The 22217-nt window shown below is 34.6% G+C and overlaps 1 protein-coding gene, 1 non-coding gene and 2 pseudogenes across 4 annotated transcripts; 2 read left to right on the top strand and 2 right to left on the bottom strand.

Annotated features, from left to right (window-relative positions):
• The first annotated feature begins 890 nt into the window (after nt 1-890).
• Nucleotides 891-9810, top strand: LOC143557984 (E3 UFM1-protein ligase 1 homolog; annotated as a pseudogene). Its single transcript, XR_013139654.1, has 20 exons — nt 891-1208; nt 2134-2445; nt 2974-3240; nt 3309-3356; nt 5433-5498; nt 5591-5694; nt 6429-6522; nt 6614-6670; nt 7120-7528; nt 7615-7766; nt 7848-7913; nt 7988-8056; nt 8148-8240; nt 8331-8396; nt 8481-8527; nt 8640-8703; nt 8792-8869; nt 8943-9005; nt 9369-9461; nt 9539-9810. The product of XR_013139654.1 is annotated as an E3 UFM1-protein ligase 1 homolog (transcript).
• Nucleotides 9811-10410: 600 nt separating this feature from the next.
• Nucleotides 10411-16364, bottom strand: LOC143557983 (putative NOT transcription complex subunit VIP2). The gene is made up of 14 exons (XM_077046920.1): nt 16217-16364; nt 15629-15761; nt 15430-15541; nt 15170-15330; nt 14077-14458; nt 13677-13865; nt 13495-13596; nt 12602-12693; nt 12410-12523; nt 11882-12322; nt 11737-11789; nt 10994-11035; nt 10774-10918; nt 10411-10650 (listed from the first exon to the last, which is right to left on the bottom strand). Exons 2-14 carry the CDS (start codon nt 15647-15649, stop codon nt 10591-10593), a joined length of 1914 nt encoding a protein of 637 aa, XP_076903035.1. The 5' UTR covers nt 15650-15761; nt 16217-16364; the 3' UTR covers nt 10411-10590.
• Nucleotides 15430-15513, top strand: LOC143557991 (small nucleolar RNA snoR35). The gene has a single exon (XR_013139655.1). It is a non-coding gene; the product is annotated as a small nucleolar RNA snoR35 (small nucleolar RNA).
• Nucleotides 16365-16968: 604 nt separating the features above from the next.
• LOC143557976 (putative LRR receptor-like serine/threonine-protein kinase At1g05700) lies at nt 16969-20962 on the bottom strand (annotated as a pseudogene). Its single transcript, XR_013139653.1, has 9 exons — nt 20828-20962; nt 20218-20734; nt 19337-19812; nt 19135-19267; nt 18983-19051; nt 18812-18881; nt 18396-18467; nt 18137-18309; nt 16969-17590 (listed from the first exon to the last, which is right to left on the bottom strand). The product of XR_013139653.1 is annotated as a putative LRR receptor-like serine/threonine-protein kinase At1g05700 (transcript).
• Between the last annotated feature and the right edge of the window lie 1255 nt (nt 20963-22217).

Below are 22217 nucleotides of genomic sequence, written 5' to 3'. Positions count from 1 at the left end.
GTAGTAGTTATGATATCCCTTAATTTTCATCAAGTTAGAGATAACTACACAACTCCATATACTGTGATTCTTTCGCCAATCTCCTTAGACATCAATTGTATTCATTTTGGACGAAACCTTGATCATTTGAGCTTCCCAAACCACATAAGTTGTTAGTTTCTTTAAAAATTATCATACTTTTCTCTTTATTGTCCTTCATGGATCATCAACATCTATGTTCATATGCATTTGAAGCTTCAAAGGCCGATTTGTAAAGAGACCCGTCCATTTTCTAGATGTTTTTCATGATTCATATTTAAATCTTAGCATTTGATGTTAACTAGTTACATCCATGACATTGCACTTTAATTCTAACTACATGTATTCAAAACTTTTGATCATTCGTCATCAAAAACAAGTTCCAGATCGACTATTAAAAGAAATCACTTTGATTAACTACCATAGTAAGCATGTAAAACATCATTTTTATTCAGATCAATCAACGAAACACCCCCTAATTTCTCTATCCAAACTTTTTGTATCAGTAGAGCCTTTGCACTTTGCATATTGAATCACATGTATACATAAAAAAAACACAAACATAAATAAGCGAACATAAACGAACAATTTACAAACATAATTGAATAAAGATAAACGAACATACAAGAACAAACGTAAACAAACACAAACATAAACTAACACACTTAAATGAACACAAACTAACATAATAAGCGAACATAAATGAACTTTCCACCGAACATTCAGTTCATTTACAGACCTAAAATTATGCGTCGTTATGCTTTAAATCCAAGATTGCTAAGCGTTAGTCTATCATACCGACGTTAGACCCAAATCCATCGAAAACTAAACCCTGACCTACCCGACCCGACCCGACCCGACCCGACCCGACCCGACCCGAATCTACATTCGTAACCGATGATCACCCCTGTGCTCAAAGATTCCAATCCTCCATCTTTTTCTCAAAACATATAAACCCTCACCACAAAACCACCACTTAGAACACAACTTCGAAGTCATCGAATCAATCAGTAACGATGGATGAAGAACTACTGGAACTCCAACGCCAATTCGAATCCGCCCAACAAGCAAAATCCAGCATCCGATTATCCGAACGAAACGTCGTCGAATTGGTTCAAAAGCTTCAACACCTTCAAATCATCGATTTTGATCTCCTTCACACCGTTTCCGGCAAAGAATACATCACTCCAGTAACCTAATTCGACTTGGTCAAACTTCATTTTCTCCAATTTTGACTTAATTGTTTCCATTTCTTGTAATAATAATTAGGATCAATTACGGGTTGCTTGACATTGTTTCCGATATCAAGAAATTTGGGCTTGTTCGTTGATTGATGTAAATAATCAACTGGGTCAATGTTCTTTTTGCTTAATTTTGACTTAATTGTTTTAATTTCTTGTGATAATAATTAGGATCAATTGCGGGTTGAAATGGGTCAAAGTTTTTTTTGTGTAATTTTGATCTAATTGTTTCAATTACTTGTGATAATAATTAGGATCAATTGCGGGTTGAAATGCGTCAAACTTCTTTTTGTGTAATTTTGATCTAATTGTTTCAATTTCTTGTAATAATTAGGATCAATTGCGGGTTGAGATTGTTTCGGGATTAAGAAGTTAGGGCGTTTCTCGTTGATTGATGTAAATAATCAACTGGGTCAATATTCTTTTTGTGTAATTTTGACTTAATTGATTTAATTTCTTGTAATAATTAGGATCAATTGCGGGTCGACATTGTTTCCGAGATTAATAAATTAGCGCGTGTTTCGTTAACTGATGTAAATATCAACTGGGTCAATGTTCTTTTTGTGTAATTTTGACTTAATTGTTTTAATTTCTTGTAATAATTAGGATCAATTGCAGGTCGACATTGTTTCCGAGATTAAGAAATTAGCGCGTGTTTCGTTAACTGATGTAAATATCAACTGGGTCACTGTTCTTTTTGTGTAATTTTGACTTAATTGTTTTAATTTCTTGTATGATCACTTGCGGGTCAGCATTGTTTCCGAGATTAATAAATTAGCACGTGTTTCATTAATTGATGTAAATATCAACTGGGTCAATGTTCTTTTTGTGTAATTTTGACTTAATTGTTTTAATTTCTTGTAATAATAATTAGGATCAATTGCGGGTTGAGATTGTTTCGGAGATTAGGAAACTAGGGCGTGTATCGTTGATTGATCTTGCGGATAGTGTTGGTGTTGATTTGTACCATGTGGAGAAACAAGCGCAGGCTGTGGTGGCGAATGATCCGATGTTGATGTTGGTTAATGGGGAAGTTGTGTCGGATTGGTATTGAGATAGTGTTTGTGAGGAGGTGAATGATCGGCTTCAGGAATGTAGTCAGATTGCGCTTGCGGAAATTGCGGCACAGTATCAAGTTGGGTCGGAGTTGCTTGTGACGGTGTTGGAGCCTCGACTTGGATCTCTGGTAATGCAAAGACAATCTATGTGTTTATCATTAGATTATTATTAGTAATTTGGGACATGTAAACGAACTAATAGTTTCGTCAAGTGAAAATTTTACTTATAATAATATGTGTAGGCGTGTAAACGAACCGAACGAACATTAAAAGGGGCATGTTCGTGTTCATTCATGTTAACACTTTTAACTTTAACCGAACACGAACATATAATTGACACAAATAATTTCTGTTCATTTACTAAATTTATATAAATATAACTACTTATGTATTTACTAAAATTTAAACGAACAAACATAGACTAAACGTAAATAAAGAAACATAAATGAAGGATCAAAACATGTATTCATGTTCGTTCGTTTAACTAAACAAACAAATAATTTAGTTCATGTTCGTTCGTTTATTAAAGAAACGAGCTTCTTGCCGAACAGTTCACTCACGAACAGTTGTTAAATGTTTGGTTCGTTTACACGCCTAAATATGTTTAACTGGTCTAATTCACCTGATGAGTATCTATAATGGTGTGTGGCATGTAGATAAAAGGCAGACTTGAAGGTGGACAACTGTACACACCAGCATACGTTGCACGTGTTAATGCAATGGTTCGTGGGGCTGCTAGAGGCATTACTGTTCCTATGAACTTATCAGCATTGTGGAGCTCATTGCAGTTACTACTGCAAGAAATGGATGGTGCAAGTGGTGTTGCTGTTGAAGGATCGTTTTTCCAATCGATGTTTAATGGATTGGTGAAAGAAGGGCTAGTTCTTGGATCGGTTCGTGCTGGAGTTCATTGAACGCCTGGTGTAAGTGACTAATCATTTTCGTTTATAATCGTTAGTTGGTGATCTGATAAAGTGAATTCATTGTGTAGGTGTTTGCCATTTCTCAAAGGGATTGTGTGGATTCTTTCTTTTCACAAGTATGTAGTCATAGTTAATAATTCTATCATATACCATTTGATAAGTTTATTGTCACCTAAATAATTCCACACAATCTTTTTAACAATGGGAGAGCTTACCAAGAAGAACATGACAACACAAACATGACAACACAAACTTCCACAATCTTTTTAACAATGGGAGAGCTTACCAAGAAGAACATGACAACACAAACTTTCATCGACAACAATCGAATAACTGCTACTGCCGACGGATCACACGAGAAGAGGTGAAGGACGCACTTAGGAGGATGGGAAGGTCTAAGGCGGTTGGCCCAGACAACATACCCATCGAGGTGTGGAAGTGTCTGGGGGAGGAAGGAGTCATGTGGTTAACTACTCTGTTCAATAGTATTCTCAAATCAGGTAAGATGCCAGACCAGTGGAGGAGCAGCGTTGTAGTTCCTATCTATAAGAACAAAGGAGACGCCCAATGTTGTGGTAACTACCCAGGAATCAAACTACTAAGTCATACTATGAAGCTATGGGAAAGAGTGATTGAGGTTAGACTTAGACGAGAAACTCAGGTTACGGTCAACCAATTTGGCTTCATGCCGGGGCGTTCCACCACAGAGGCAATACACCTTATAAGAAGATTAATGGAAAAGTATAGGGAGAAGAAGCGTGATCTACATATGGTGTTTATTGACCTAGAAAAGGCCTACGACAGTGTGCCACGACAGGTGCTCTGGGAGTGCTTGGAGGGTAGAAGAGTGCCCAGGAAATACATAGAGATAATTATGGATATGTATACCAGGAGTGAAACAAGTGTCCGTGCGCCAGTGGGGGATACTGATTTCTTTCCTGTAGAGGTAGGTCTTCACCAGGGGTCAGCGTTGAGCCCGTTTCTTTTTGCAGTAGTCTTGGATGAGTTGTCAAAGTCGATTCAGGGGACTCTCCCGTGGTGCATGATGTTCGCAGACGATATTGTGTTACTTGCTGAGAAAAAACAAGATCTAAACATGAGGCTTGAGGAGTGGCGAACAACCTTAGAGACAAAAGGTTTAAAGATTAGCCGATCTAAGACGGAGTACCTACACTGTGATTTTGGTGAGATAAACGACAGTGAAGACGCACACATCGCAATTGAAGGGCAGGTGGTCCCGCAGGTAACGAAGTTCAAGTATTTAGGATCATTTGTACAGAGCGATGGGGAATTAGACAGTGATGTGACCCACCGAGTTCAGGTAGGATGGTGTAGATGGAAAGCAGCCACAGGTATATTATGCGACAAGAGTTTCCCGACTAATCTGAAGGGAAAATTCTATAGGGTGGCAGTTAGACCTGCAATGCTATATGGAACAGATTGTTGGGCCATCAAGAAGGCACAAGTGCGGAAGATGGAGGTAGCAGAAATGAGAATGCTACGTTGGATGTGTGGGCACACAAGGCTAGACAGAATAAGAAACGTTGTGCTTCGCGAGAGATTAGGGGTGGCGAACATAGCAGACAAGATAAGAGAGTGGAGATTGAGATGGTTTGGACATGTAAAGAGAAGACAGACGACGATTCCTGTTAGATCCGTAGAAAACATTACTATAGAGGGGAGGAGGGGTAGAGGACGACCGAAATTGACTTGGGATGAGAGGATTAGGCATGATTTGATAGACCTAAACCTCTCCGAGGACATGGTTGAGGATAGGAATTCGTGAAGAAGTAGAATTAAAGTTAAGGATTTTTAGAGAGAATTGAATACCTTAGGGCTTAGACTTAACTTATTTAGGTCACATACCATAATGGTATTTCCCTACATACTTTATTATTATTATTATTAGCTTTTATATTGCGGTTAAACTGTGACCTTTTTATTAATATTATTATAATTAGTAGTAGTTTTTTATATAACTGTTAAACTTTGATTTCCTTTTTTGCTTCATACACATGTTCTTAGAGCCGAGGGTCTCTCTGGAAGCCACCTCTTTATTCTTTTGGATAGAGGTACGGTGTGCCTACATCCCACCCTCCCCAGACCCTACCTATAGCTCTGCTGTCGGTGGGATTTTACTGGGTATGATTGATTGATTGTCACCTAAATAATATTGTGTGTGTGTGGTACAGAACTCTGTTGTCAGCTATGAAGCTTTGCATAAACTTGGGATTACACAACCCGTTCAGTTTCTGCAGGTAATGTGTATGAACTTAACTTTATAGGATTAAAGGAAGCTTTTTTGTAATATTAATCTAATCACGGATGTTATTCACGTATGTGAATATAGTCCAGATATCCTGAGGGTATACCTTTGGAAACTTTGTTTGTTCACTCATCGACTGTTGACATGTTGGATGCTGCGGTTGAGGATGCCATAGAACGTGGTAGTTGGTAAGGGATCTTCTAAAACATCTATCTTTTCAAAATAGGGGAACAAAAATGAGAAGGATGAGAAGGATTTGTAGCCACACAAAAAAAACCCCTCAATATATAAATAAAAAAAAATCATAAATCAAAATTTAAAAAAAAAACAAAAAAAGTAAAAACACAAAACTGTTTCCACCGTCTTTCTCGTTCTCATTAAAAAAAACACAATGGTAAGTGAAAAAAGTCGTCGTGTCTTTTTGTTTATCATTGTGTTTTGTGTTTATTTTCGTCATTGATTGTGTCTTTTTCTTTATATTGTGTTATATTACTCAACATTGTGCTATATTTTGTTCGGCATTGTGTTATATTTTGTGATCTAGTTTGTCTTTTTCTAGTTATAATTGTGTCTTTTGTTCATTTTCGTCATTGTGTCTTTGTTCTCGGCATTGTGTCTTTTCGTTAATTTTTTTATATATATTTTTTTTGAACGGGAATGATGGCGGAAACATTTTAGTTTTTTAATTTTTTTCCTTTTATATTTATATTTTGAGTTATGATTTTTTTATTATATTTTTTTAATTTATTATTTTGGAGTTTTTTGTGTGGTCCCAAATCATTCTCACACTTCTCATTTTTGTCTTTGTTCTCATTTTAATTTATTTATATTTTCCCTTTTTAATTTTTTTCCTTTGTATTTTAACTTTACTCTTCAAAATATATATATAGGCATATTATTAACTGAACTCGTATTCCTGCAGGATTGATTCGCTTTCTGTTTTGCCAGCATCCTTTGCTTCCCAGGATGCACATAAATTGTTGTCTCTTTGTCCATCCATACGGACCGCACTGAAGGTAGTTATAATGAAAATTTTCAACTTATGCTTACAAGGCTGATGGAATCAATAAGATTTACTTAATTAGTAGTTATTATGTTTCTTTTCAGGTTAATAAAGCACTCATTTTAGGTGATTCATATGTTTTCAGCGCCACTTTTGTCAAGGTACAATCCTATAATACAAGGGTCTTAAACGGGTCGTGTTCACGAGATAGTGCACGGCCCCAAAATTCGTGTCAGGCACGTAAACCTGAACACGACACACATATTTGCATGTTGACCCGACTACAGTCTATTTGACCCAAATTTTTTTAACCTGTTGGTACTTTAAATATACATATTTACAACAAATAAATAAGAGTTTATATAAAGCAAACACATTTTACTTATAAAATATTATGTCAATTTTTTTTAGTTTTAAATTTAGGTGTAAAATACCCAACTAATTTAATTTATACATAAAACACATTTTATTAAAATTTACAATATAATAATAAATGGGTTACCGGATCAACTCACAAACCCGCCTGGTTGACCCGAACCCATTTTTACGAAACCCAAACCCTGGTAATTTCGTGTTCAAAAGTTAAAATATTCTATATGTTGTTTTGCAGGATCTGTATGAGCGTATGGAAAAAGATTTGGACGCCATTAATTTCGCTGGGCTTATTGATGAATTACATGCCACCAAAGCTGCTAAACCAGGTCAAGAAACAAGTAGCTCTCCTGATTTCAATTACACGAGTAGTGAAACGGGGTCCACCAAACAAACAACAGATAAAGGATCAAAGAAAAAAAAAGGGAAATCGAACACAAATACGAAGACAGCTGATAATAGTTCAGAAATTCAAGAACCTGTTCCTGCTAAATCAAAGAAAAACCAAAGAAAAAACAAGGGTACATCTGCATCAACCGGGCCTGAACCGAAGTCAAATAAAGTCAAAGAAGAAAGTCCTGCTATTTTTTCAGAAGAAGAATTATGTCAAAAGTTAACTGAACTTGTTCCAGACTTTGAAGATCAAGGTGAGTTCATTACTTCATTATTGCTTTATTAATTTTCTTTTTGATTTATATAAAAAAAACTTGTGACAAACTATATGATATTGTAGGCGTTGACCCGGAGACGGTTCTTGTACCTTTAGCTAATCATTTAAGACCCATGCTGGTTAACGCATGGAACGAGAGAAAAAAGGCTGCGTTTACAGATAACACGCAGAAAATTAAACGTGTACTCGATAATTTGCAAAAGAAACTTGATGAGGTATTAATTAAATAATTTTATGTTAAGGCAATTAGTATTCTATATATATTCTAATGTTTCTCTTATATCTCTTTATTGCAGTCTTCACTGAATATTCAGCTATATGAAAAGGGTTTGGACTTGTTTGATGACAACCCAACAACCTCGGTAACCTTAAACCTTTAACTCTATGTTTGTTATCGAGAGAACGTCTCCTTAAACCTCACGTTGATGCTACGCAGGCTCTTTTGCACCGACGTGTACTAAAAACTACAGCTGCTCCTATGGTAGACATGCTTTTATCAAATTTGGTAAGACAACCAAATCTTTGAATCTAAATTATATTATTTTTTGATTTCTTGATTTAAGAAAACTTGCATCATTTTATGGCAATAAAATCAGGATCTTCTCAATAAGTTGAAAAATGGTATTGATGTTCAAGACTTCGACAATACAGAATCTATTTCAGTTAACTCTGGGGATCGAATTGCTCTGGTATGAGTTTTTTATCGTATTTTATTGGCTTTCGAACGATTGATTTTTTGTTTTTTTTGTTTTTAATCAATTTTGGTGTTTTGTTTGTAGGTAAAGAAACTCGAGGGACCTTTATCTGTAAAGGGTAATGTAGTTGTTGAAGCTTTGGAAGGGAAGGTTAGTCCTTAACTAGTGAAACTTTTGAATTATATTGAAAATAAAATATTAAAAGTATTTATTCTTTAATATTTTACGTGACAGCGTGTTGAAGCATATATGACAGCGCTAAAAGCATTTGCTGATGAGTGGTAGGAATGATGTTTAAATCTTAGTCTATCTTTTGGTGTTTCTTAGTTTTCTATATTATTGAATTATTAAAAGGATATTTTAATTTATTTGGTAATGTTTATGTATTTGCAGTGGGTTAACCGTGAAAAAGCTTGACAAGAAATTGGAAAGAACTCTCCTCCATTCGTATCGCAAGGTATATCTTTCTTGAACCTTTTTACGGTTGAAAAAGTCGAGTTTTAATATCTTGATGTTACATGACACGTGTTTGAAACTATTTTCAGGATTTGTCTGCTCAAGTTTCTGCTGAAACCGATCCCGTCACCATTCTGCCTAAAGTTGTCTCTCTACTTTATATACAGGTTCATAAAATTTATATCTCATTCTTTATAGATCTTTATTTATGATAATCATTTCGTTATTGTTGGACGATAGTTTTATGGAAGAGCGCTTCAAGCACCTGGGAGGGCTATTTCTGTTGCAATATCTAAATTAAAGGTATAATATTATCGTTTTACATTACCGACACTGATGATGATGATGATTAAAGGTATAATTTATATCTGTTGCAATATCTAAATTAAAGGTATAATTTATATCTCATTCTTTATAAATTAAAGGTATAATATTATCGTTTCGAGCCGAGGGTCTCACCGGAAGCAGCCTCTCTATCCTTATGGGGTAGAGGTAAGGCTGTCTACATCTTACCCTCCTCAGACCCTACCATAGCTTTGCTATTGGTGGGATATACTGAGTACGATGATGATGATGATGATGATGATGATGATTACCGACACTGACAAACGAAATTGATACTTTTCTCAAAAAGATCCATTTGACGTAAATCTGTTAATATCTCAGGATAAACTAGATGAGTCAGCATACAAAACCCTAGAAGATTACCATGCTGCAACCGTGACACTTTTGACACTAATTTCAACATCGACAGGCGATGTAAGTCGTCGTTATGTATTTTGTTGGTTAAAGTTACTCTTTGCTAATATTGGAATTTAATTGTTTTTTGTTGTTAGGAAGAGGATTGTACATCCGACAGAAGTTTAACCAAAAAGGAGTATCTGGAAAGGATGATGCCGGCATTGAAAGGCCTAGTGTCTCAATAGGTTCTTCCATTCCTTCATATATGTTTTTGGCTCATTTCAACATCCAAGTTTATCTTGGTTTTTATAGATGATTTAGAAAGAAATAGGTAAATCATGTAGAAATATCTGATGGTGTTGTGTTACTCATGGATGCTTGCAAAATAGGTAAAACTACGGCCTGGATGCTCAGGCTTTTGTAGTTTGTTTGGGTTGTTGGTTTAGCAACATGAGCTTGGATCAGATTAATTTTATAATTTTCTTTTTTTTTTAAATAAGTTCACTTGAAACCGGCTCCTTTGAAAACAAGCCAAGTTTGCTTGGTTTGGAAACGAGCCAAGCTTGATACAGGATAAGCTTATTCATTCTGATGCGATTTATTTCACTGAGCCTTTTGCAAGCTGAGCTCAAGCTCAAATTTTAATCTGCAAAGATAAATGAGCTGAGTTGGTTCGGTTAACTCAGAGCTCGAGCGTGAGTTAAAGCAAGTTTTGACTCGTTTGTTAAGAAACCGCGGTAGATATAGCAAACATATCTAAAATCCAATTTTAAGATATTGAACATAATTCAAGGTTGCTTTTTAATTTCTTTAAAAAAATTAAAAAATATTAAAAAAATTGAATTAATGCCAAAATCGATTTTATTCTTATACGCAATCACTTGTTCACTCTATTTCTAACAATTTTTTCTCAGTTCTTACAATATTAATTAACATAAATCAAATACTAAAAATCCAACAACAAAACTGGTTTCATTTCAAAATACCAGCAGAATCCACCGACAACGAAAACTGAAAAAAAAATGTATTTAGAAAATCGAAACATTCCTGAACACTATTTTTTGTAAGAAGCTAGAGCATGTTCCTGATGATGACTATGTAAACTGAATAAATATCATATTTCACAATCAAACCTAAATCTAGAAACACAACCTGACTATAAGCATACTTGCTGAGGTACAAGAAAAGCCTTTACATGTAAAACTTGTCAATGTTGAGGTAATGTTGGTCTCTTATCCAACATCTCATAGTACACAACAAAGTTATCCTGCACAAAGATTTCAAACTTAAATTGTTATGTTGGGATTTCAAGAATCGGTGCATGCGCCATTGAAAAACGGACAAAAAATGATATAGAAATGGATTAACATAAAGCGTCAAAAACTCAAACCTTGCGTATCGTTTCCCATGTGTTTGGGTCAAAGCAAACATAAGATCCTCTCTCATATGTATTTGTCTTCACGAGGGGCTCCATGTTTGGTGGCCTCATAAACCATAATCGGTGCTCTCGGTGATAAAACCAGCCTCTGTTATACCTGCAGCAAACAAAAATTGTTATTTATTAAGTTCTGAACAGAAACAACTAATAAATGCAATGGGATGTAACTTACAGTTCATTGGCAGCATACAATTGTGCTTCATCTTTAGGCATACTGCATGTATAATAAAACTATTAATATTTGCTAGCTAAATAAACTGTTACAGAAAAACAGAAAAAAAAGCACTCAAAAATACAAAATCTTAATCTTTTAGACGAAAATATAAAATCTACATTTTTTAGACAAAAAAAAGGCAACTACAAATATAAAATTTACATTTTTTAGACAAAAAAAAAGACACTTGAAAATATAGTGTACTTTTAGACAAAAATAGGCACTTAAAAATACAAAATCTACATCTTTTAGACAAAAAAAGGCAGCTACAAATATAAAATCAACATATTTTAGACAAAAAAAAGGCACTTGAAAAATAGTGTACTTTTTTAGACTATAATAGACACTTAAAAATATAAAATCTACACCTTTTAGACAAAAAAAGGCAGCTACAAATATAAAATCTACACCTTTTAGACAAAAAAAAGGCAGCTACAAATATAAAATCTACATTTTTTAGACAAAAAAAAGACACTTGAAAAATATAGTGTACTTTTTTAGACTATAATAGACACTTAAAAGAATATAAAATCTACACCTTTTAGACAAAAAAAGGCAGATACAAATATAAGATCTACATTTTTTAGACAAAAAAAAAAGACACTTGAAAAATAGTGTACTTTTAGACAAAAATAGGCACTTAAAAAATATAAAATCCACATCTTTTAAAGACAAAGAAAGGCACCAAAATATAACTCTACCTGTAAAAGATGTAGAACAACGTGTTCAACTGAAACTTCGAAAAATATCGTTGCTGCAACAATCGCAAAAAATATTAATTAAACCAAACAAAATAAATCATTATTAATATTAAAATGATCACGAACAACAAAAAAAACCGCTCACATTTAAAGCAGGCGGTTGTTTAGAATAATAACATTGTGGGACCGTAAAATCCGGGTCACCTTTAACCGGTTCATCTGACCACGGAGAACCAAATGTCCTATAAAGATTTTCAGCTGAATTTAAGTTTAATCCGAGAGTCGTTAAATCGATCCCGAGTGCGATTGATGTTAGATCAGGGTCACTCATTCTGATTACACTTAATAAACCGAGCAAACCGAATCTGTCTTGAGCAGTTTGACTTTGACCAGTGTGCATTGACTTTACACCCTGATCCCTATACGATTGACCCGCACCCGATAGCTGTTGCAGGCGGAATTGTGATTGTGATTGTGATTGGTTCGGTTGTGATGGATAATGTTGGATTAGTTGATCAAATGAACCGATTCCAGAAATTTGAGAATTTAGAGGTCTTGAACCGACACCTGGTGGCGGCCCACTTGCCTAAAAACAAACTCAAAAAATATAAAATTATTATTATTACTTATCAGCATACAAAAAAGTAATTTGATTAATTTAAATTAATATTACCTGTGAGTGAAATGACGAGTGTGACCCTTGAAACATATCTAGATTACTGCTTTGCTGATGTGGTCGATGAGATGAAAACGTTGCTCCCAAATTGAACCCTGAAGATCTTCCCATCTGCGTTTAATTAACCGTTGAGATTAAGATGTGGAGTTAAAAAGACGAAAAACCCTTGTGAGAATAGTTGTAACTCACGGAAAATTGTGGAGATTGCATCATTGAAACGTTATTGTCATGAAGTTGTTCCTTCGGATGCAAATCCATTCCAAAATCAGCATTGTTTCCACCTGTACAAAATATATAAAAAAAGATGGTTAACAATGTGGGATAGTCGTAAGAGTAAAAACAAACCAAGCTGATTGTGAGCCACTCAAGATCGGCTGGCTAAGATATTGAATCAAGCCAAGCTTAAACGAGCTCAAGCGTCACTTCTCGAGCCTGAATGAGCCTATTATTTATATAAATATATTTCATATATAAAACGTATATTTGTATAAAAAATTTATTATGTATAAAATTATGATAAAAATAACTAACATGTATTATGATAAAAATAACTAATACAAATTAGAATCAAAATATGTATAAAAAAATAAAAATGTATATAAAACCTAATTAACAAATAAGAAACAAACCGAGCCCAAACTTCACTTATCGAACTCAAGCTGGTTCGCAAGCCTAAACAAGCCTACTATTTATATACTTCTAATATAATATATTAAATATATATATATATATATATATATATAATAATTATTATGTATTAAACTATGATGAAGTAACTAGATAATATATAAGATGTTATATATGAAGAGTATAATTAAAATATATGTATAAATATTATAAATGTATATAAATTAAATAGTAAATAATAAGCAAGCTGAACTCGAGCTTGAAAAACTACTCATGAGCCGATTCGAGTTTGAGCTTCAAAAATAGGGTTCAAAACGAGCCAAGCTCGAACTTGAGCCTAGTCAAGGTCGGGCTCGGCTCATTTACAGCCTGAAAACAGTCAGAAACATTTTTCTGCTTTTCTTTTACAGTTGCATAAATAACCAATATGAATGTAATAAATACGATTACAAAACCTTTAAATCCCGGTAGAGCAGGAAAGTCTTCGTTCTGGATGCTAAATTCTTGGTTTTGTTGTACGATGGGACTAACACCGAGCCCTTGTTTTCTTAAGGAACCTGAAACTTTCTAATTTAATACAAAAACATAAATAGCATTAAAAATCCAAGACACAAACATAAAATTACATTATATTCACCTATTTGTCCCTGGGCCCCACCAGAAGAACTAGGCCGACTACTAAGTTGAGGAAAGTCGTTAATATCAAACGGCGAACCGTCATTGTTGTTAACATCGTTAATCATTCCCATTGAGTTAACATGGTTTAGAGAAAGTGATCCCCCAGAAAGATAAGAGTTTCCTAGCATCGACATCACTTGTGGCGAAGCTGCATAATTTTAAAAAAGACGTATTTAGTCCCACAAATTTATAAGTCAAAGCTGAAAAAGAAAGTCGGTTTTTGGAAAAAAAAACAAAAAAGCCAAACCGTTGATTTTTGGTTAAAATTCGTTATTTTGTTTCGGTTACGGGTCGGTTATTTTGGTTTCATGCACACCGCCTAAACGACTCAACGACTATAATAAAACATTGTATTGTACCTTGTTGAAGCATACCACCCATTAATCTATTAGACCCCTGCATGCCAACATTTCCGGGCCCACTATTAGTGTTCAAACTTAAGCGAGAAGAGAGACCCGGTATGGACAACCCGCCACCTGTACTTAAGCTCCTGCCCACATTACCGCCACCAATAATATTCCCTGCTGAGCTGGAAATCCGTTGGCCAGAATTCCCCAAAATAGGAGACACACCACCTGTGTTTAAACGGTTTCCAATTCCTGCTGACGTGGGAAGAATTCCCGGAATCGAACCGCCAGCTGGATTTGACCCACTACTAAACCCTGGGTTTCCAACACCCATGCCACCGAGCCCACCCCTATTTGCTAGCCCCGGGTGACCATGTGAGTTCCCATGAGATATCTTCAAAATAAGAAATTGCAAACAAAAAAAAGTTAAAAAAATATATGAAAACAGTATTTTGGAAAGTGTGCTGTAACAAACCAAACGAACACGAACCGCCGAACGGAGCATGTTCGTGTTCATTCGTTTTTACTTTAATTAAACAAACGATCGAACACGAACAATTAAACGAACAGGGTTTTCCTGTTCATGTTCATTCATGGAGAAAATGAACATGAACATGTTTGTTCCTTAACAATATAAATGAACGGTTCATGAACGTAAACAAACGAGCATAATTGAGTTAAAACCAATTAAATGTAAATGTGAATAACAATGTTCTGGCCTAAAAAGTTATTAAAACTTAGTTTTAACGTGCCTAAAAAATTTAAATAACTATATTAACAAACATAAACGAAAAAACTTTAACAAATTTCAACAAACGAACATAAGGGAACATTCATGAAAATAAATAAACAAATGAGACTATGTTCATGTTCGTTCGTGTAACTAAACGAACAATGCTTTTTGTTCAAGCTTGTTCATTTACAAAATAAACGAACAAAGACGAACGTTCACAGACATAAATAAACAAACAAGACATGTGTTCATCTTCGTTGGCTTATTAAATAAAGGAACATAAACAGTCTCCCACTAGACGGTTGACGAACGGTTCACTGAACGTTTGGCTCATTTAATGGCCTATTAAGAAGTGCACAAATAATAAAGTACCTGCGAAAGAGCAATGGGAACGTTTGACGAAAACCGACCACTAGTAAGATTCCCGCTTGGTTGTTGAAGGCCACTTGATGGGACGTTAGACATTGATGAGTTTCTAGAAATGTTGGGTACGTTAAAGCTACCATGAATATTAAGTAGCCCTTGAAGAGATCCTATATAAAACATTATTATCATGTGAACAAACTAACAAAACAATATATGTGACGATATATAATCATAATAATAATAATTTATAAGTAATATGTACTAACCACTGTGTTGAAAAACAGGGGACGGTGCACCGGATTGAGCAGTGAAAGATGAAGAAAACGGTTGCGCGGAGATGTTATCTTGAAGATTCGAAGATGATCTGTTTAAAGACGACTGAAAACAAACGTTTAACAATTAAATAACACGACAATACAAAATTAAACAATAAGTTTATAACTAACACTAAGGAAGGTGTAGTACATTATTAAGCAGCCCTGACATTGAAAAACTCTCAAAATTTCATGCAGAATAAAACCTTGTCAATTTGCCTGCGTTCTTCGATACGGTTTTCTTAAAAATTCAACTTTTAAGCTCCTTTTTGTTCTTTAATCAACTGTAAAAAAACCAGGATTAGAATATTAAAACTGATTGAAAACATGACTTAACACTAGAATAATAATAATAATAATAATAATAATAATAATAATAAGTCTAAAATCAAAAACAAGTATACAGGACACTTGTCTACAATATTACTAAACTACGCATATCCAGATTAACATTGCAAAATAATCACTCTTTTAATTTCATGTATATGTCTCAAAAAAAAAATCAATACAATTCATGAATCAATCAATTCAGCTATCAACTGTTTCCAAACACTCCAAAGATTCAAACTTTACCCAACAAAACTAAATAAAAAAACTTTTAAAAGAAAAACCCTAATTCAAAACCGGGTTAACTGACGACCCGATTGGCTATCAATCGAATTGGGGCAAACCCAGAAACCCTAACCCATAAAGATTCGAAATTGGAATGTAAGCAAAGATTTTGAGATAAAAAGAATACCCAGAGATGCAGAAGACGACACGGATCTGCAAATAAAATGTGAAGAAAGAAAGAAAAGCGTGAAATGGAGAGATGGGTTTGAATTTAAAGGTGATAAGATGGAATTGGAGGTGAAAAGAGAGAGAATCGGTGATTGATTTGATTGAATTGATTGATATATGTGCCAAGTTGCCAAGTTTTAGCCCGGATTGAACTGGTTTCGTAATATAGGTTAGGGGTGTGCGCTGTGCGGTTTGGAGTGGTTTTGGATTAAAACTAAACCGAAAACTAAGATTTCGGTTTTGGATTTTGAAATCGTTCGGTTTCTGTTTTTTTAGTTTCGGTTTTACGGTTTTCTTTTGGTTTCGGTTTTTTCCGCTTGAGCTTGAAAATTTTTAACCGAAAAGAAAGTTGGTAGAAAATAGTAAACTTAGGTATATATAATTATGTTAATTGTTAATTAATAAAATATTATTTATTTTATCAAAAGTATTTGAGTTATATATTTATTAAATTATTATAAATTACTCAAAATAAAATACTAAAATAAAAATATTGAAATTTGGTTCGTTTTTTGCGGTTTTTATAACATGCAAAACCAAAACAAAAACCGAACCGTTAGTTCGGTTTTTATGGAAATATAAAATCAAACTGTCGATTTTTGTTTCGGTTCAATTTTTTTTATTTGAATTTTTTGGGTTTTTAGGATTCAGATTAGTTTTTTTTGTTTTCTTGCACACCCCTAATATAAGTGTATAATTAGCTTGTACAATGTAAATAAAAGATAATAAAATAGTGGGAGAGTGTGACGGGAGTATGTTATCTGTTGTAAAGCCTGGACCCATTGTCTTAGCGTGATATTTTTGGTAAGTCGTAAACTCACGGGCAAGGTTGTTATTGAGAATCCTTTAAAATTTGAGGGCCTGGGCAAGTAAAGAATGGGCCCCTATAATATAAACCCAATAACTCACGTACATAAAGTAAATTATACGACGATAATAGTGAAACAATAAACAAAACAAAAGTATATTAGCAAAAATAATTTGATTTAAATATTTTAACGAACCATGAAGTTATACTATCATTTCTGGTTCTAAATCAAAATAGTCTTTTTTTTCTTTAAATATGTAAGGCATTTTGAAAGCAATGATCAGCTCTATCGAAAGTTCAACATTGACATGTCATTAAATAAAACGAATCATTTCCAAACTTCTTAACTATTTACTCCATACCAATCTTGATTTACAAATCTTCTCTAAGCCTTACGCTAATCTTCACGTAGTAATGGTGTAGGCGAGCTATAAACCCGCTCTTCTGTGTTCCCGCTCAACTCAATGACACCTTCTTTAGCTCCTTGCATGCCACCACTCAGGGTATTCATACCACCAAAATTAACTGTTACAAAAATAATCAGTTATGGAAATAAAACCAACTAACACAACAATTACTGTAACAATATATTGCTATCAACAGTTAGGTTCTAAACAAATAATGACCAGAGACAAGATCAGTTTGTGTTCGTGTGTTTAAGTTTAAAAGAGCAAATAAACAAAAATACAATACTTAAACTAACAAATTTTTTTGTTCGTGTTTATGTTCATTCGTTAAAAATACATATTTGATCATTTAACATGTAAACTATGAAGTCTATGATATAGTTATGAAAATAGCCTACAAAAGAATTAATTTTTAAAATATACATAATATTTATCTTTTTACACATTTGTTCATGTTTAGCTACAAATATATTTTTAAATATATTTCATATATAATGACATATATGAACGAACAAGAAACGTGTTCGTGTTTTTTTACTTAACTTAGTGAATATAAATTCGTGTTCATAATTGCTTTAACAAATAAACGAACATATAGAAAAACTTTCCGCTAAACAGTTAACTAAAGTTCTTATTTAGGCCCTCATAAATACTAAAAGGTTACCTGAACGTGACTGAACACTAGCTTTACGTCGATTGTGCCTTATGACCAAAACAATCGCGATAGCCAAAATGAAAACTGCAGGGATAGTAACTCCGAGCATTATCGGTGTTTTATTTTTACCACTCCCTCGACATGTCTTGCCATTGGTACACAACACAGGGTTTCCCGTATAACTGTTAAATAATTGAGGGAAGATATAAAAATTTATGAAATCATATAAGCATCAAGTAAAAATAGATAAGAAAATGAATTAACTTACGATGAATTTAAGTTGGAATTTCTTGATAATGATCTTGGTATGGATCCAGCGAACTGGTTATCTGACAAATTTCTACATGATTTTTTTTAACATTCAACATTTCAACATCAAAAGTGTTTCATCGAAACAAAGTAATGCGAAAATACAATTAATTGATCACAAATTCAAACCGGAACAAGTGAACAACTAGTCGAACCGACTACATAAGCAGTCTGCTGAACCTTTTTTAAAGTGGACGATTTCTAGTTAAACCAGAACGAATGGTTAGACGGATTTTAAAATATTTTATTTTTGTTTCTCTTTCAAAATCTTGTTTACTTATTAATTTACTTTTTCTGATCATTAAACTCGTAGCAAAGCCAGTTTGATTATTGGCCGATATGATTATTAAATAATTAACTAATTAATTAACTCACAGATGTTTTAGATTTGGCAAGGTACCAAGGAAACTAGGAATTGGCCCGCAAGCTATTGTTATGCAAATCTCTGCAAAATTAGTGTAAGTTATAATAGTATTAGAATCTATTTAATATAAAAGTATATGAAATTAAGGAATATGCTTATTTGATGAAGTTATGTAAATGTACATTGTTTCAAGAACATCCATTTTACTAAAGTCTGGAAGTGGCCCAGTCAGGTTAAAACTGCTAAGATTTCTGCATAGACAAAAACAATGTGTAACATTTTTATAATTTTAAAATATTATAAAAAAACTAACATAAAAATATATGATGTTTACATTGATGTCACACGAGGTACATAATCGGTGTTGCATGTTATCCATTCCCATGAGTATGAGGCGGGAAGACAGGGATCCCCGCCCCATTGTTGTAAAACGCTGAATGAGTTTTGTAGAGAAGCTAAACCTTCAACTACATTAATCATGTGTATAAGCATAAGTTCAAATATAATGAACTAAAACACAAAAATAGTTGATTTACCGTCGCTGCTATTGGTGCCATCATTTAGAGCATCACTAATCAAGAAAACCTCAAAGGCGTTAAGGAGAGGGGGGAGCGTGGCATCACCAACCGACTGTAAGGAAAAGTTAGTGTCGGTGGTGATTGAGAGATTAGAGATGAAATATTCTAACACTTTTCCAAAACGGGGAACAAGCGGAAGCGAGAATGGTACATTGTCTTTATAAATTCTAAAAGACCTTATTTCTGAAGAATTGACCTCTTTGACTTCAGAGAAATACCAGTTTATATAGGCCGGGTAACGGATCGGATACTCAAAGGTACCTAATCCTAAGGTTATTATGCGTGTTGTGTTTTCTGTTGCTACCGCGTTTTTAAGGATCTCTTGAGGGGGATTATCGGGCACATCAACATCGATGACGGATGCATCGTTTCTTAAATATAGACTGTTGCTACTGCCGGGAAACCATACTCGATCATAGGCGTCCAACGGATACCTTGAAATGAACAAGAGTTTGCATATATTAATTCAAAATACTAAAACATGATCAGTTGATCATATGGAATAGCTTTGTTTATCATTGTTAAGTTTTTTTTTTCAATATTATGTCAAGTACTTAACTTCAAATATTTATTTTTATTAATATGTTTGATGCTTGTGCTAAAGAATGTTGTTTATATTTTTTAAATTAATATAATCGTTTATAAAATTAACAAACAAACACGAACAAAATCATTTCATTAATGAATGAACACAATTTTGTTCAGTTATGTGTTTTTGAACCATCCTTTTGTTTGGTGAATGCTTAACGAACGAACATGAACAATGTATCGTTCGGTTCTGTACATTTACAACCCTAAGCTTATATATGATACTGATTTGAAAACAACTAAATGCATACCTTATAGTTTCGTTTGTAGCGTAAGCAATCCTAAAGTGATTAAGCAACGCGTAATTTGAGCCAACGTTGCTATAAACTTGCGAGTCCATGCTACGTACTTCAAGGGTCGATATAAACGGTAACTCATTGGGCTTCGTTTGAGCCACACACACGCTAATAACTTTCTTTTTCACAACATAAATAGTTTCATATATTTTCACTTCAGAAGTATTTACCGAGATCCAAAAGTTCCCATCAAAATGAAGATCAAAATTCGACGGAGTTGACTTTTGGTCATAGTTCCCATAGTTAAAACCGGCCCGAACCAAAACTTTTCCCCCCTCTTCAACTTCTATAGAATAACAATTTTTCCTGCGGGTGGTAAACACCCGCAGGGTGTCCATAACATGGGACACTGAGTAGTTTGGTTGCACTGTATGTGCAACACCACTCGAGATCAAATCATTATCCCCTTTCCAGACAATCGTGTTTTCATCTGTGAAAGAACCCGACGCCCCACAATCTATGCTCACAAACACTATAAACACAAAAAAAAATTAACAATTAAAAACACGTGGATATGATATCATGTAATTTGAAATAAAATGACAACTTAAACTTAGTAACTTACCTTTGCCTGAAACCGAAACCGACAAGATGCATAGAGCTAATAGATGAACAAGATGCCATAGATTATTGTTCATTGGATGAGTAGTAGAAAGAAGAAGCAATGCGTGATGAAATGGTCCTTTGTGTTGTTGATTGGCCAGTTGAGTTGGTGAGTTAATTTACTTAACGAATGGTTGACTTTAGTATGTTGGCATTGACTTTATAATTAAAAGTAAACGTTTTAAAAGTCAATGGTCGAGATTTTCTTAAGTTAAGCCGTGTAGATTATTATAGATGGGACAAAATGTTTTGACATGTAACAAAGTTCAAATTGGAATGTATGTACCAGATTTCAAATCTTTTGATTATTGGAAGAGTACAAATCAAGTGGGACCGCGAGATTAGCTGAAGAAAACCATGTTTAAATACTATGTTCGAATAAAAAATTGGGGGGGGGGGGGTTGAGGAAATAAAAAAAAAAAAAATTTTTCTAAATTAGATTGGTTCTTAAACCGGTTCGGTGCTTGAAAGTCCGGACCGATGTACAAACTGTCAGGCTGGGTCGTTTGGAAACCGATTTGGAACCGGGTTTTATTTATTATTTTTTTCATCTCTTGTTCTCTCCTCGTGGACTTTAAAAGCAGGCTCTCAACGCAGTCACAACCCAGGTTAGGTTAAGCAAAATTAAAATTGGTCCGATACAGAATTTGAATTTAGAATTGTTTTTATTTAAATCGGGCTCTACTATTCTTTAGGCTCAAAGCCCAAGCGATTTTTAGTATGTGTAATGGACTAAGGGCGGACGGGGCACCGCGTGATGGAGCTTTCATCACGCGTGGTGACCATCTCCACACCGCCGCCGCCCCTTGTCACGCGGAAAAGAAGTGTTTTGCGTGATGGGTGTCACGCGTGATATGGGGATGAAATCGAGGAAATGGAACGTTGGAGGGGAGAGTGTTTGGGCGGAAAAAGTTGGTTGGTTGGTGTTTGGCCGGAAAAAATGGTCCATCCCGGTGATTTTTTTCATGTCGGAGCTCGGTGATGAACGGATCTGGTGGTTGGTAGTGTCGTCGGGTACGGATCTGGTGGTTTGTTGGTTGGTGTTTGGCCGGAAAAGGATGAAGGTGGCCGGAAAAAGGTTGGTGTTTGGTCAGAAAAAGGATGAAGGTGGCCGGAAAAAAGTTGGTGTTTGGTGGTTGGTTGGTGTTTGGGATGAAGCTGGCCGGAAAATTGGCCAGAAAAAGGTCCGGTGAAAGTGACCGGATGAGCTGTCAATCACACCACACCACACCACCACCTCTACCAAATTCCATCAAAATGTGATGGATTTGGGGTTGGTGATGTGGCACAATTAGATTGGATGGGATGTGTGTTGAGTGATGCCACCACATCCACCACCCCTCCCCCCTAAT

This window comes from Bidens hawaiensis, unplaced genomic scaffold (genome assembly GCF_021521415.1).
Source record: "Bidens hawaiensis isolate Kalapana, Puna unplaced genomic scaffold, B.hawaiensis_p1.1 tig00019312_1, whole genome shotgun sequence".
Lineage (NCBI taxonomy): Eukaryota > Viridiplantae > Streptophyta > Magnoliopsida > Asterales > Asteraceae > Bidens > Bidens hawaiensis.
The sequence above is the reverse complement of the archived record's forward strand: the minus strand, read 5'-3'. Positions and strand labels throughout refer to the sequence as shown.